The 16,608-nt window shown below is 39.5% G+C and overlaps 1 protein-coding gene across 2 annotated transcripts in view; it reads right to left on the bottom strand.

Moving 5' to 3' along the window:
* Positions 1 to 15,998, bottom strand: part of UACA (uveal autoantigen with coiled-coil domains and ankyrin repeats) — a 47,361-nt gene extending 31,363 nt beyond the window's left edge. Inside the window, exons 1-7 of one of the 2 annotated variants that reach the window (XM_032593611.1) lie at positions 15,539 to 15,998; positions 13,230 to 13,363; positions 8,067 to 8,155; positions 5,085 to 5,150; positions 4,267 to 4,324; positions 266 to 336; positions 60 to 166 (exon numbers count right to left, since the gene is read on the bottom strand). In XM_032593611.1, the coding sequence (XP_032449502.1) occupies positions 60 to 166; positions 266 to 336; positions 4,267 to 4,324; positions 5,085 to 5,150; positions 8,067 to 8,114 (350 nt within the window). In that variant the 5' untranslated portion in view covers positions 8,115 to 8,155; positions 13,230 to 13,363; positions 15,539 to 15,998. Of the gene's footprint in view, positions 1 to 59; positions 167 to 265; positions 337 to 4,266; positions 4,325 to 5,084; positions 5,151 to 8,066; positions 8,156 to 13,229; positions 13,364 to 15,538 lie in introns of those variants that run through there. The other variant, XM_030317797.2, reaches the window with a different exon arrangement.
* Between the last annotated feature and the right edge of the window lie 610 nt (positions 15,999 to 16,608).

The following is a 16,608-nucleotide window of genomic DNA, read 5'->3' as shown; positions in this document are numbered from 1 at the left end:
GAGTTTCAGAGTCGCTGCAAATCCAGCTGGAGTCTGCAGAGCTGTGATAAAAGGGTTACCTGTTTTGTTTGTCTCTGGAATTAATATCCGCCCCTTTATCTATCAGCATTTGACAAATTGTTGGCCTACACATCTGAGTGGCCAGAACCAGTGGTGTCCGCCCATCCTAAGCAACAAGAAAAATAAAACAGCATCAAGACAACAAATCTCCCAAAGCATAAAAGGCAGAATACTTGGATTGAAATGAGAATATAAACTGACTTACTACATCTTTGGCATTCACTGAGGCCCCGTGGTCACAAAGCAGCTGAATGCTAGAGGGACAGTCGGCCATGGCTTTGAGGAACAGAGGAAAATGATAAATGGTGAACATCTGGTGGTAAGACACATGGTGCTTTGCTACGTCCATAAAAGGCGTAAGTTCTTCCATTTCTAAACTACCGAGCTTCACGTCAGCTGCTCTCAGTTTAGTACAAGTACCCATTTTCTCTCTGAAAATGGATTAGACAAGATCATTTCATAAATGTTGTATAATGTATTGGGACTAAGGAATATCGTCACCCTTGCAGAAGACAACATGCTGCTACCCTACAGGTAAACATGGAAAATAAAAATAAATTTTCTACTTAGAATGTATTCTTAAATGTGGCTTAATCCTTGAAGGGTTAGCTCAATTATTTTTTCAATGAATCATATTCAGTTGTTTATAGAAGAGTCACAGTAAATAAGGTTTGACTCATATAATTCATATTTCCTTTTAAAAGCAGAGACTCCAATGTCTGCCCTTAATGATGCAAAGCAGAGTCACTTTCCTAAAAATTCTATTACAAAACCACACACTGCTTCTCCTCTGACCAACACCGGAGTTCATTATTTGTATTAGAAAAAGAATTATTGTTAACTTCATAAAAATAGGATTGTGTTTCAACTCCCCGTGAGTTTTTATTAAAAGTTTTTATACTATTATTAACAAATACTCCCCATGAGTATTTATTAGGAGTCAAGACTAGACTATTACCCACAAAAGTACAAAGTCAGCATTCTTGTGTGTGTGTGGGTGTGTGTGTGTGTTAAATTAAACAGAATAAAACCAAATATAAGAAAATCAAGTAAATTTCACTTCTGCTGTCTTTAATCCAGCAAGCCTTTTATATAAAATACAAAATCAGTCTTAAAAAAAAAGATAAATTGAAGCTGAATACATTAATTCAGGAATTATAAAATTAACAACCATTCGGGCCCAATTAAAAGTAAGAATGAGGGGCGCCTGGGTGGCTCAGTCGGTTAAAGCGTCCGACTTCAGCCAGGTCACGATCTCGCGGTCCGTGAGTTCGAGCCCGCATTGGGCTCTGGGCTGATGGCTCGGAGCCTGGAGCCTGCTTCCGATTCTGTGTCTCCCTCTCTCTCTGCCCCTCCCCGTTCATGCTCTGTCTCTCTCTGTCCCAAAAATAAATAAACGTTAAAAAAAAAATTAAAAAAATAAAATAAAATAAATAAATAAAAGTAAGAATGAAAAAGTGTAAAGCATAGCAAAGGCCAGAATTACAATATGGTGAACCAGGAAAGTCAGTACTAAAGGTGCTATGGTGGAGAGTGACAGCTGTTCATCAAACTGTGGTCACCCTTTCTTCCATGGTGATAAAGTTGTGCTGGGAGCATGGCAGCTCACCTGGAGACCACAGTTCCCAGACTTCTTTGCATGCGGGCATGGCCACGTGCATTAGATCTCACCAGCGGAATGTGACAGGAGTGACGTGTGCTACTTTCTGGCTCTAGGGCTTAAAGTGTGATTTGTACATTCCTCCGTGATCTTTCCCCTTCCTGTTAGCAGGAAAACACAAGTGCCTGCTATCAGCTTCAGCCTTATAGATGAGGACGACACCCTAGGCAACAGCAGAACTGCAAAGTGGAAGACATCTGGGTCCCTGAATGACCATATGGTACAGAGGCACAAGCCAATCTGAACACCAGGACTATGACACGAGAGAAAGCAATTGCTAGGTTGTTGGTTTTTTTAAGCCACTGTTATGTTATGGTGCCTTTGTCACAGCAGCCTAGTCTAGCCCTAACTAGAACAAAACTGCTATCAAGGAGGTTAGGTGCTATTACAACAAATACCTAAACGACATGGCACTGGCTTAGTGGCTGGATACCAGGTGGCGAATAAACATATTTCAGGCTAGAGGTCTTGTGATTTTTCTCATGCTGTGACAAAACATTTGAAAGAGCTATCATCCATGATAGAAGCGTATCATGTGGCTACGGAGCCTTTCCAGGTGACTACTGAAGGGGTACCGTGTGTCTATGGAGCCCTTCTAAGTGAAGCAATAGAAAAGGGCCAAAATTTGGTGCATGTTGGCAGCTGCTTACTACTTTTTGGTGAGGTATTACAAGAAAGAGATGAGGTCAAGCAAGACTCAGCCAGTTAATGAACAGAGATAAAAGGGAAAGAGAGCATCTAGATAGCTGGGACCTCAGAGATGTGGGGAAGCCAACTGTTTCTCTATATCAAACAGCAAGATAGAAACTATTGTTGGTCACAGATTTTCTCAAGGACTTCCCAATAAGGAGAAAAGAAAAAAAAATCTAGTCTTGGAATAAACAACATCTTAAGGATACTATAATCCCATTCAAGAGTATGATTTCAGATGGCTTAAAGGTGGCAGCCATTAAATGAGGCAGGGAATCGTGAGCCTACAAATAAGGACAAGAAATAAAGGAGGCTTAAGAACTTTGTGTCCAGAAAACAACTTCGAAGACAGACGTATGGAAGTAGCTGGTGATGAATAAACCAGAAAGTCCACCAAGGCTTTATAGGAACCGTACTACACAAGGTCCCAGAAGCCCAGTCTGCTAACACTCATGATTGTTCTAGCCCTTAAGCTGCCTCTACAGAGGACATGCTCTCTGCCGTGCAATTTATCTGTGACCCTAGAGAATAATGGACAAGGAAGAACCTCCCAGAAGGCGGAGCTAGGGCCTGTAGAGAACAATGGATAAGACATTTGTCCTCAAGACCAAAAACCACATAGGCATCATTGAGAGGCTCAACTGACAATCTATGTGAAAATGCTTTGCAAGTAACCACTATCTTATACAAAAAGAAAAGAAGAAAAAAATCATCGCGTAAAAAATTAGACTATCCTAAAGCACATAAAATGTTTTTAAAAACTATAAAAAAGGGGCACCTGGGTGGCTCAGTCGGTTGAACGTCTGATTTGGGCCCAGGTCATAATCCCACGCTTCATGGGTTCTGGCCCCTCGTAGGGCTCCATACTGACAGGCTCGGAGCCCCAGAGCCTGCTTCGGATTCTGTGTCTCCCTCTCTCCCTTCCCCTCCCCCGCTCACACTCTGTCTCCCAAAATAAACGTTTAAAAAATTATTTAAAAAACTAAAATAAAGATACCAAAGTTGAAGGAAAATTTGCAGTTTATTGCATTTTTCATTCAGACCACTTTCCTCTACTGCAGAGATTCCATAAACATGAAGAGAGAAGGTAGCTATTTTTCTTTCCTTTGGCCTTCCAACAAAATGTAGGAATGTCAGACTTAAGAGTCAGGCCAGAGGTCAGACTGTTGAACATTCCAAAAATACTTTCATACTTAACCTTTGCCTTGAAGACACCTAAAGAATAATGCAGATAAACTTAGATCCATAAGTATGCATAATAAACTCTGTGAAATTACTAGGACAAATCTTTTTAAAAAAAACAGCACATTATAGAAACATGAAAATCAGCACTGAGACCTAAACCAACAGATATCACCACCATTAATTAAGAAATTACTACATGCCAGGCACTATTTATGATTTAATTAAAACCACTTACTGCACTAGCATTAACTTCATTTTGCAGATGAGAAAAATGATGTTCAGACATGCTAATTAGGTAAAAGTAGTTTTTAAGAAAAAGAAAAGTCATCTTCCCATTTCTCCTACCAGTTCCCCTGTTCCTCTCATAACACACACACACACACACACACACACACACACACACACACACACGGTGCCTGGAGCTCCTTGACAGCAGGATCATGGTTTATTTATCTTTGGACTTTGGATATCTAGCAAACTAGCCTGGAAACGTTGGCTGAATCTTTTTAAGCTGTACAATCAAATAAATTTCAAATCTGCATAAACAAAAACTTCGTAATGTCGTTTCTCCGCGAATCATACAAATATATATGTTAAAACTTTGAAATTAATTTAAACGCCTAGCCGTTTCAACAAATAATTGCTTCTGTCCAAGCGCAACCTTCGCTCACCTGCGTCATGAAGTGCGGTTCTCCCCTGCAGGTCTACATGCTCAGTGGGACAATTGTACTGTTAAAAACACAGAAACTCAGTCATCTGGGAGAGTTTTACTTTACAGTTAAATATCTAGACTCAAATGAACAGCTGTTATTTAATCTTAAAATATTCCATTTATCAAAAAAAACTAAACGTCTACTAGACAAGCCACTAAATATTTTGACATGAAACAAATAACATTATACTGTAAAGTTGAGTTTTTCACCAAACAGGAAAACATATGGTACATTATAATAGCATGGATGCAGAGACTGTTATGTTGGGTGTTTTTCTCACCAAGAGTTAAAATTTGAACTGAATCAGGAAAAACAAAGGAGGTCTGCTGTGAAACTTCGTGGCAACAACATTTATGGAAATGTATGGTGGGACCCTTTCCACTAGTTCAAGGAATTCTGTGACTGCTTGACTACAAGTTTAACTAATGGCATTCATATCATATAGTCCTAAGTGCCTGATGTTTATATAGAAATTATAGAGCCTATGTTGTATCACTTTATGTCACAGCCTAGACAACAGAAAACTCCAGTCTCCAGCTAATGTCAACGGAAGGTCAAGCCTTTGTTATTATTTTATACACCGAGTTATGCGATTCACTTCCCTCAGAGTTTCTGCTCTTTATTGTTCACATTCTTTCACAAACGATGGGAAAGATATTACTAAGTCAAAATTAGCCCACTATTTTCTTTGATCTCAAATTCCCCAAAACACATTGAAAACACGTCTATTATTTGTAGTCAAAATAATAAGCTGAAGTATTAACCACTTTGCCTACCTGTAGAAGTTTTTTGTAGACACAATGCATGCCCATACTTTGCAGCCAGGTGAAGAGCATTTCTTCCTAGAAAAGAAATAATTAAAGACATCCACGAAGGGTATTTCCTTCACGCGTGAATTTTCCAAAGAAATGGGACTCATTTTCCAACATTAGTTGACAGGACACTTAACTTATCAGCACGCTTTCACTCAGGTCGATATTTTAATAAGAGATACTATACACACCAACACAATGAAGGGGGTAAGAAAAATTAAACATATAAATCCATAAAGAGCAAGAACTTTGCCATAGTCATCACTGTATCTCCAATATCCACAGTAGTGCCTGAGACAGAGTGAGTTAAGTCGGCACAGGGAAGAAGGGAGGGAGGGAGAGGAAGAGAAGAGAAAAAGAGAATGGGGACAGAGAGTGAGAAACATACCTAGATTTCTCATAACAATTCCAGACGGCAGTGGTGGACACTAAAGTGCAAGAAGTTAAGAGACCTAAATCAAAGAAACTAATTTTCAACTAAAATTCAAAGTTCATTAGGACTGTGTCTCTGAAAATAAGACAACTTGTTCAAATATAATGTGTATTAAATGTGAAAATTTAGGGGTGGCTGGTGGCTCAGTTGGCTAAGTGTCCGACTTGTGATCTCAGGTCATGATCTCGCGGTTTGGGAGATCAAGCCCCACATCGGGCTCTGCGCTAGCAGCGTGGAGCCTGCTTGGGATTCTTTCTCTCTGCCCCTCCTGCTCTCTCTCTCCTTCTCTCTCTCAGATACACAAATTTTTTTTTAAATGTGCAATTTTAAAGGAAATTATCATCTGAAAGATTAACTCTGAATACTGATCCAGAACAAATTAGCAGTGAGTCCGGGTCTTTAAACGGGTACAGGTACAACATACTCATCCATACCTAAACATCCCCGAATTACAAATAAGACAGATGTGATGGTTTCAAATTTCAATTTGTTACTGTTCATGGACAAGTTTCCTAGAGCTTTTACACTGCGAAAATTGACAAGAAAAACTGTCACATTTACATGGAAAGTAAGAGAGAGTATGGAGTGGGACGGTGGGGGAAGGCACAGTGGTGACAGTCCCTGGTACTCAACAAACTGCCATAGAAACTTGACCAGATAAAAATGTCAGGTAGGTATTTCCTTAGCCAAATCCAGCCACTTGAGAGGACAGAGTAAAGAAATTAAGGAAACATCAAAATCTAAAGCACAACACTATGAATTACACCCAACACTATGAATGACACTATGAATGCCTACCTGGTAAGACCTGGGTCACAAATACCTCAAAACCCAAACCACACTAACTTGAAATCTGGTTATCTTTCACCTACATTTGTACTGGTAACAAATCAAGGGGTTAAGATAAAATACATGCCATTTTTTAATTGAATTGTTATCCAATATCCACATCTGGACTACAACTGACAATCTGACAGCAAATGAGACAAGGTCCTTGCCCTGAGGACAGGACAGCTCGATGGAGAAAAATACTAAACCAAAGTAAATAAAAGTATAACTGGACAACAGCAAAAACAAAAGACAAAGAGTTGAAGCAGAGTAGGCTGGAATGCTGCACATGAGATGATGTCTGCTGAGCCTGGGAAAGCATCTGAACCTATCTTCTCTGAAGGCGGGAGGGCAAAAGTCACTAGATCGGCCACTAGGCAAAAATACCCAGAGCGGAAAGAACACAGACAATACATAAGAAAGATGCTTGTTTGAATGAGAATCAGCACAATATCTAAATAAAGTCTAAAGAGTTCTAAAGAGATACACGGTTAGTCTGAAATTTCTAAAGCTAAATATTCCTCCACACCAATGGAATGCTTTTGTAAATAATTAACATATTCTTCTGTTCGTTCAGAGGTGGCAGATAAATAGAGTTTGTTCTTCGATTTAGAAGCTGACACATCTTTAGGTGAAGATCTTCCTCACTAACTCACTGAGATCTCTCTATCCCTCTGCCTCCCTTCCATTTCTAAACACGATGCTGGTTTAACTGTAATGTATTTATTTGTCTATACACGGAACCACAGGATAAAATATGAAAGTTGTTAAGGAAATTCTCTGTTCTAGGTCACCTCCTATATTTATTGAATAACGAAGTAGATCTGCAGAGAAATAAGCTGTCGAGAACACGGAGAGCGGTCATCCTGAGAAAACTAGCGTGCGCATCGAAGAAAGACAATGGCTATCTTCACATGCTTAAAGGTCTATCCTGTGATGTGCAGACAAACTTAGGCTGTACAAGTTTGAAAGACAGACATGGGTACGACTACGTGTAAGCAGAAAGCACAGAAAGAACCAGACTTCAAACTGTCTACAAAAAATTTTTTTTTCTAAATGTAGCTAACCAAATACAGCGCAGGCTTCCTTGCACGGCATAATGGTGAAAAGCAGACTCCGGTCACAGCTCATCCATTGAAGGACCCTGGGCAAGTCAGTGAATGGCTCAGTGCCTCACAGCCTCCCTGGGATGGTGTGAGGACAGAATGAGCTGGCACGTGTTCGTGTGCTCAGCAGAGTAGCAGGTGATGTGAGTGGCAGCTCTCCTTGTTATGATCATTAGTGGTAACGCTGTTGTTGTCATGAGGCCGTTAGTTCCCCGTCACGAGAAATGTTCAACCCAACGCTGAACCACCGCATGACAGCAAGAATTCATATACTCGAGGCGACAGGAGTAGAATCTAAATGGCCCCTAAAGGTCCTTCAAAACCTGAAATTTTAGGATTCGGGAACACTACCAAGACCAGCACTTGACTTCAGTTCAGCAACCCTGTCTCCGCACTTCCCTGTACTTCACCTCTTCCCATCGACGATACCTCAGAAGTAAACTTTTTCTTAACTATTTAAAAAGAGAAAATGAAGGACTTCTCTTTTTAAGTCACGTTCGGGTCTGATTAAGAACATCAGCAGTGGACAAGGCTTGTCCTCTCTTTTTGTTGCACAACTGACTATGGAGGCAAACCCACCTGCAGTGTCAGTGGTTGTAATATCAACTCCATGGATAAGGATGGCATTCAAACATTCAAGATTCCCTTTTGAGGCCACAACATGGAAGCTAAACAAAAAGAAAATATTTGTTATGCACAGAAACTACTAAATGTCAACTTAAATGTTACATCAACGTCACCTTTTATTCAACACACACACACACACACACACACACACACACACACACGTTTTAAAGGCTACGTTAAAACACCTATATATTTTATGTCAGAAAAAGAAACCTATCACTTATTACTGAAAAACTAATTTTAACCCAAATTTACATAAGGAGCCAAAACGTCCTAGAAATAGCTCCTTAGAACCAATGGAATATTCCAATGTTCAAGAGTCTTAATAATAGAAAATGTATACAATAATACCGCTAACGCTACAGTTTATTTTTCAGTAGCGAAGGCACTGGTGCTAGAAGTCTGATAGATGCATGGAAAATCTTCTATCAGATTATTTTGCTTAGTTTCAAACATACTGAAACTGCCAAGACAACTCAAGTTATCGCAGAATGCTAAGGCCAAAGACAATCAAAACACTTAATCCTTCTCTTTAGAATTATCAAATTAAACCTTGCAGAGAAAAGCCTTCAGGACAACAAACTAAGCAATGCTTGGAAAGCCATAAAAGTCATCTTCCCCAAAAGTACCAACGACTACCACCCATTCTTCCTTTTGTTCACAGACCTGTATGACTGGGCAAAGTTTCACACAAACAGGCATAACGGCACAAGCTTCCTAATAAGGCAAGTAAAGGCTGCTTTAAAAACTTACTTTAGATCATCAAGTATTCCAGATACAGTATTCCAAATATCCCATTTATTAACCAACCAACCTGTACAAAAATCTTTGGGCCGCAGTAAGAACAGACAGCGACTGATTGACTATACTCCACCAAATCCAAACTGGCAGGTAAACACAATAGGGCCTGCTAGCAAAGGATGTTGAAATCGGGTCAACATAGAACTGAACCCTAAATAAGGACAATAACCACTGTGAAGATGCCAGGAGATAAGGATGTGTAAGCTCTCTGCCAGGTGCCTGGATACAGACAAACTCTGAACACGCTCTCAAAAGGGGTCTTCCATAACCACGTCATCTAAAATGTCTATGATTCCCCATTCCCTGAAGCCTTAGTATGCCTACTTCCCCAATCCCTGCCTTTATTCTAGGGAGAACTACGTATTATCGAATACACAAATTCAAGATTTATTTTCTTTACAGTCTTTCTTTATAATCTGTCACTCTCCTCCTACTCAAGTATAAACTCAACAAAAGCAGGGATTTTTGTCTGTTTTGCTTCCTAGTACATTCCCCAGACCAACTTAAGTACCAGACAGATGACAGGCCCTCAAATATTTGAATAATTAAATGCCTGGAGTCGCGCTTGGGTGGCTCAGTTGGTTAAGCAACCAACTCTTGATTTCAGCTCAGGTCATGATCTCACAGTTCACGAGTTCGAGCCCTGTATTAGGCTCTGCACTTTGGGGATTCTCTCTCTCTGTCTCTCTCGCTCGCTCTCACTCTCGCTCTCTGCCCCTTCCCCACTCATGCTGTCTCTCTCTTAAATAAACAAACTTAAAAGAAAAATAAATGCTCAGAGACAAAATCTGGAGATAGGTTGCAAATTCACTTCCAGATATTACAACACTCCGTCATGTGTCTCGACTAGTATTATTATGATGGATGTAAATGCAAACCAGACACCAAGCACTAGTAAGTAAAATAAAGGAGGTTTGTGTACAATTTGAATTCGAGAGACAGAGATATTTCTGATTAAAGGAATACGGTGTTCACAGGAATCAGATAAGTTCTCCTTACAGCGGAATTAAATTCCACTATAAATCTGTAAGATTATAAATCTCTTTTCAATACCAAAGTAGGGAATTATACCGTGCAATGCACCATTAGAACCTTTTGAGAAACGGTAATTTCCTTCAAGCAAACATTTTTAGTCTCCCAACAATCTTGGAGGGAACATTTTTTTTGTTTGTTTTCCTTTCTTAGCTCAAAAATTTGGAAGACTTCTTTCTTCAAAATAAATCAACTGGGGCGCCTGGGTGGCTCAGTCGGTTAAGCGTCCAACTCTTCATCCTGGCTCAGGTCATGATCTCATGGTTCATGAGTTTCCGAGGCCTGTGTTGGGCTCTGCCTGTTTGGGATTCTCTCTCTCCCTCTCTCTCTCTCTCCCCTGCTCACTCGCTCTCTCTCTTTCTCTCTCTCTCTCAAAATAAATAAATAAACTTAAAAAAAAAAAAAAGGAAAAACAGATCAACATTACACTGATGATGTACCAAAGGGCAGAATTCACAACAAATCTACAATGCATTATTAATGCAGATGTGCTATAAATAGCACACTTCAGAAAGAAGACATATCGATCACTAACTTGTATACAAAGAGTCATAAAGGAAATCTGAAAAATTAGTTTGTAGAAATACTCTTTTTCAATATAAAAAAATCAACTTTAAGCTGTCTTTTTTTATTTATTTATTTTTTCAGTGTTTATTTTATTTTTTTTTTTTTAATTTTTTTTTTCAACGTTTATTTATTTTTGGGACAGAGAGAGACAGAGCATGAACGGGGGAGGGGCAGAGAGAGAGGGAGACACAGAATTGGAAACAGGCTCCAGGCTCTGAGCCATCAGCCGAGAGCCTGACGCGGGGCTCGAACTCACAGACCGCGAGATCGTGACCTGGCTGAAGTCGGACGCTTAACCGACTGCGCCACCCAGGCGCCCCTTCAGTGTTTATTTTTTGAGAGAGACAGAGAGACAGAGCAGGGTAGGGGCAGAAAGACACAGAATCCAAAGACACAGAATCCAAAGCAGGCTCCAGGCTCTGAGCTGTCAGTACAGAGCCCGACATGGGGCTCGAACTCACAAATTGTGAGATCTTGACCTGAGCCCAAGTTGGAGGCTTAACCAACTGAGCCACCCAGGTGTCCCAGAAGCTGTCTTTTTAAAAACAAGACCTGTATTTGTGTTTCCACAACAGGAAACCCAGGTAATACGGGACAATGGGAAAAACCACATAAACCGTACGACATCTGTGTGAGGGCATCAGTAAGCTAACAAGATAGTGAAAAATATCTAGACCAGGATGCAGGGAAGGAGAGAGGCCCAGAGAGGCGAGGGTGGTATCTGAAGCCATTTTTTGCCAAGGAGCATTTACTGATTCCAGAGAAAACAGCTGGGAGCCAAACAAACGTCACTTCTGACAGCCTTAGGGGACAGAGGGACAGGAATTGGTATCTGACTTTCCAAGTGGCAGTGGGGATTTCCGGTGACTCTGTCCCATTTTGCTTTGGCAATGGGCTGAACCCTAGGAGAGAGGTGAACAGGAAGAAAACAAGTCCTTGCAGTGACTATGGCTAGGCTTCAAATATTTCATTTCTGAAACTGGACTGAGGTCAAGAAGCACAGGTTACTTTGGTCTTAAATTTCAAAATTAAAAACAAAAAAAACCAAGTCATTCAAAACGAACTCACTTTTGTAATTACATAATATACAGAAAGCATATTTGCAACATGTCCTATACACAAAATGCTTTTGGAAGCATACAGTTTGTATGCAATTTAGGAAGAATACAGTTTGTATGCAATTTAGGAAGAATACAGTTTGTGTGCAAGGAGCAAAAGGAAAATATTTTATCCCATGAATCCTAAAAGACTTCTATTTCCTGCAGTGAAAACCTTAGAGACTAGAACTACTCACATATTTCACAAACTAAAGTTCATAGTTCATCAAATTACACCAGATTTTTATAACTCTGACCATCAATACAAATAACTTCACTCCAAACTGAACCTCAGATTTAAAAGACATTAACAGAAACTGAAGCAATCATTCATTCAAAACATCCAAAGCATGGATAGGCAGAACTGAAGAAATCAGGTTTCACTGAAGATTTTCATCCCAAAGATTTCCTGTATCTTCTAACACGTTGGCATTTGGGAAAAAAGAAACACGAAAAACCAAGTCACTTCTAGATGTTAAATTTTTACTGTTTATACTGTGAGCCCTAAAAATAGCTTAAAATTTAGCGAAAATAGGAGCAGGACTCAAAATAACTAATGTTGTCATAGCTCACAGACTGCCTACTTGATAAAACTGAGACAGCATTTAAAAACTTGGAACTTTTCAAACCTTACTGGTATTAAAAACCAACTTGATTTTTAAGTCATGCTTTGCTATGTTTCCTGTACTTAAATATACAAGCATCCTAACGTATTGATCTATATCAAACTTTCACTATCCACTTCCTAATATTCATTTCTATATTTAGTATCTGGTTTCCAGTTATAATATTCTAAATAAACTCATGAAAGACTGAGAGGAATTTTAGGAAATGAGACTTTTCACCTCTAACTTTGGAAGGTTTCCCAGAGGTTTTAACTGCTATAATTATAGAGCATGGTGCCGGACCATACACCTGCCCTTTAACCCAACTGCTCCCACCCTCAACAGGAAGGCAAGTGAAGAAGATTTGGGAGGGGCGGGAGGAAAGGTAAGAAGGTCAACAAGCCAGTAGTCGTTCTCGGGGACCCCAAAGCCAAAGGGTGGGATCACCCCCTGTGCCTCCCTAAGACACACTAGTTATTCTGCCTCTTCGGTTCTACACATTCTTGTTTAAAATGATTACCGAATATAAAAACAGATCGGGAGTTGAGAGGAAAAGTCCATGTAATTACAGAAAACTCTTCCAACACAGAAAACTTGGGTTCACATCCCAGCTCTGTGACTTTTCATGAGTTTAGACCAAGTTATTTAACCTCTGTAGACTTTCTCCTACTGCTTTCAGAGGGCCGCTGCAAGGATCAAACGGGATAAGGAATATGAAAAAGGTGATACACAGAAATGCACCAAACAACCCAGGCTACGGTTTGCCATAGAGCCTAAACAACCAGACCACTGGGCAGTATTTTAGCGTTCTCTGTCTGGCTTGAAAATCTTTCAAATTGAGGACAGTTATTAGTCTATGATGTCTGAAAAGCAATGTGTGAAAGATTGTAGAGCATGGTTTTTGATCAAGGCTTTTTAAATTAATAAGTTGATAGCCACAATTCACAAATTTCACTTGTGTCCCAAGAGCATACCCAAATCCCCTTGGGGGAGTTAGCATCAGTAATACTTACGCAGATCTGCCCTCCACATCTAGTTTGCCTGGATTGATGCCCTTTTTAGCAAGGATGGAGGAAACTTTTTCTACATCTCCCCTTTCTGCAGCTTTCATCAGTCGGTCATCATATTTATTCCAATCTGTTGCATGCTACAAAAAGAAAAAAAAAGTAAACATGGCCTACTCTATATACTATATTAGCAAGACTTTCTAAAGCAGGAAGGAAGAGGAGGGAAGACAATACTGCATAATGTATCACTCAATGTCGAGTCGCATCCCACATTTCCTTCTCCCTGCTATGCCGACTTCACGAGAAGAGCTTCTCCAAACACCTGATATTCAAGAAGCATTTTAAACGGCGCTTTTGAGAAAGGGCATGTTTCTCACGTTCTGTTTTCTTTGCCTTCAGAGCCAAGAAAGGGAATTAATAATTGCCGAAGACGTACCCCGTGCCAGGCATGAATTACACAAACAACCCCCATAAACTAAAATCATCATCCCCATTTCACAAATGAGAAAAGTCAAGGCTCCAGGGACATTGAAAAACATAAGGGGCCAAACCCAACCAAGACTTCTCATGACTTCCAGAATCATGTGTCCTTCTCCTACTCTCTAACTCATACTTTCAGATTTGGCTCTGGTTACCTATCTCCCAAGACCTTAGATGCAGTGGAATTCTGTACACATTTTAAAACACCTCCCTCCTCCCACCTTATTTAAAAGATACTGTTGGGAATATATTTATAAATGCAAATTAGACACACACACACAGACACACACACGTACACTGTCTCTGTCTCAACACAGAAAGCAATTCATTAAGCTTACATATTAGAATAAAAAGAAACTTCTACGTAGAACAAACTTAAAAAAACAAGCCTCTAAAGTATTAACTACTTTAAAATCCTAAAATAATAGGATTACAGGTGACTTTCATTTTCTCCCTTCTTTTTTACATTCAACATACAAAAAAGATTTTTTTATAACAAAACTCAGTACATATATTTAAGAGGAAGATTAAAGGAAATTTTTTAAATAGGAGTATGTATCACATGATATATACCTTAATTGTATCAAGGTTATTTTCAGCCTTGGAGAAAATATATTCAAGACATTCCAAGGCCAATAACTTGGATTTTTTTCTTAGTAGGCAGAAATGTAGAACCCAGAACTAAAACATACATTATTTAAACAAGTAAGGTTTTAGCCTTTTAAAATATTATACAGTAAACTTACTGCTAAATTCTGTACTAAGCCCAGTATTATTTCCAGAACAAAGAAAGATGTACCTATTTTTCACTTAAGCTTACAAAACAATTCCTGTGTCCACAAATACCATAACAAATCCCTGAGGGAGAAAAAATGAATCTCTTATATGAAGCATTTCCTCTAAATGTTTCATCATTATGATTACTTAATATCACCTATCTCCTTCAAACGGCCACACAAAATCACCAGTCTTCTAGCTAAATAAGCAATGTCTTCCTTACATACTTAAAGAAAGTGAAACTGTATATGAAATTTGAATAGGAGAAAAAGATAAATACATTAAATTTTTAACCCACTCCTGAAGTGAAATGTTTCAATGGAATCCGGTTCAAGTACCTACACAGACTTCAGAATTGCTGCCTCTAAATCAGTTAAATTTGGAGATGAGCCCACTTCCGCCTAACTTCAAAAGCACAAATTGTCAACTCTGAGACTCGCCCTGTTTATTGGCTCAAGGTCTAAACTACATTTTAGGCACCCCCTTCTTTAGCTTTAAAACCAAACAGTTTACAGACTCTCAACTGGGGAGTGGTAGTAGATGCAGGCTTAAGAGACTCTGTGTTTTCAAATGCCTAAGGGATTAAGTCACGTTTAACACACAAATACTGGCTCTAAATTGATTAGTTTATGCTTGCAGCTAAAACAATCTGTTTTATTTCCAATTAAACTTGCTGCTGGGGAAAAGAGTTATTGAAAACACTGAAAAAAATTGTAAAATCCTAAAGTAAGGCTTTTTAGGAGATAGTTAAACATGACCAAAGTCTCATATTCTCATGTGATTTTTCAGTTCCACTTCACGAAGTGCCGTTTCCATTCGGTCCACTGTCAGTTAACAGAAACACTGCTCAATTACGAAGATTCTATTATGAGCTTCTTAAATCCAGAAAAAGAAACAAGAACTTTTGTTTTCTATCATTAACCCCAGCCTACTAATCAAACAGAAAGATAGTAAACAAGGAGACCAAAATTAATAAAACAGTAGTCCACTTTAAAAAAATACGGTTTGGAGAGCCTAACCAAGAATCTTTTGTTACACTGCGCTACAGGGATACCTACTCTGTTCTTAGGAGCACAAGAAAACCAACAGTTCATCATAGACAGGATTTAGTTTCTTGTCGCCAGCAGCAAACGGCTTCGCCTTAGGTTACAAATCTCTGCAGCTCACAAAGCACGCCCTCAGACAAACTCCTAACCAGTGAATCCGTCCCTCGCTTTACAAATCTTCCTGCTCTACAATCTTCATGCTGTGCTACACTTAGCTTGGATCTCTAACGATATTTTCTTCGTCTTCGGGATCCTTCTCCGCCTTCATACCGCTTGAAAATTATCTTCCTTGCTGAACAGCACTTGATTGCGAGCGGCCGGAGTCAGGTACCGTAACTCCTCCTGTTTCTTATTGTTTAGACGCTGTCTTTCAAAGCCGTCCCTTTCAGGGACTCTGCTGGAAAACCTGCACAGCACTCTACATCCTGCCTCAACACTGCAACCCAGACGCTGCAGTGCATGATAAAACTGTCCACCTCCGAATCCTCCTGTAAACAAGGGGTAGACGGTCTCCCATTGGTCAGGTTCTATTTTAGATTCCATAGGCCTTGACAGCTGAGTGATAGAAAAGAGCAGCTAAGAATATACTGTAAATGCATGCTTCTCCTCTGAGTAATAAATTTCAGGTCTACTGGGGACAAATGACTCAAACACATTGTAAAACGTGCTTATTATACATCGCGTGACATCATGACAACACTGTTAAGAGACGAATTTGGTTATTCCACAAGACAACATTTGAAACCAGTTTCAGTCTTCGGATCTACCGTGAAGTTATAACAGCCTTGATAAACAGGATATAAAATTCTATTTTAAGCAAATGTGTCACACTTTAATTTAATACACAAACACATACAGAGTGACGCTTTCAAATTTTCTCCATTTTCCTTCATACCCCTGCCGGGCTTACTCTGCATACAACCAGGTTTCAATTTACAACTGCTGCCAGTCTGTCTCCTAACATGTTAAATGAGAAGAGCAAGAGGCGTTGCCAAGACATTAAATAGACTGCATCATGATGAATACTTTCGACAAATTTTAAATTTAACTCCGTACTCTTCATGTCTAAGTTTAGCACCCTG

The sequence above is a fragment of the Lynx canadensis genome, chromosome B3 (genome assembly GCF_007474595.2).
Source record: "Lynx canadensis isolate LIC74 chromosome B3, mLynCan4.pri.v2, whole genome shotgun sequence".
Taxonomy (NCBI): domain Eukaryota; kingdom Metazoa; phylum Chordata; class Mammalia; order Carnivora; family Felidae; genus Lynx; species Lynx canadensis.
The sequence above is the reverse complement of the archived record's forward strand: the minus strand, read 5'-3'. Positions and strand labels throughout refer to the sequence as shown.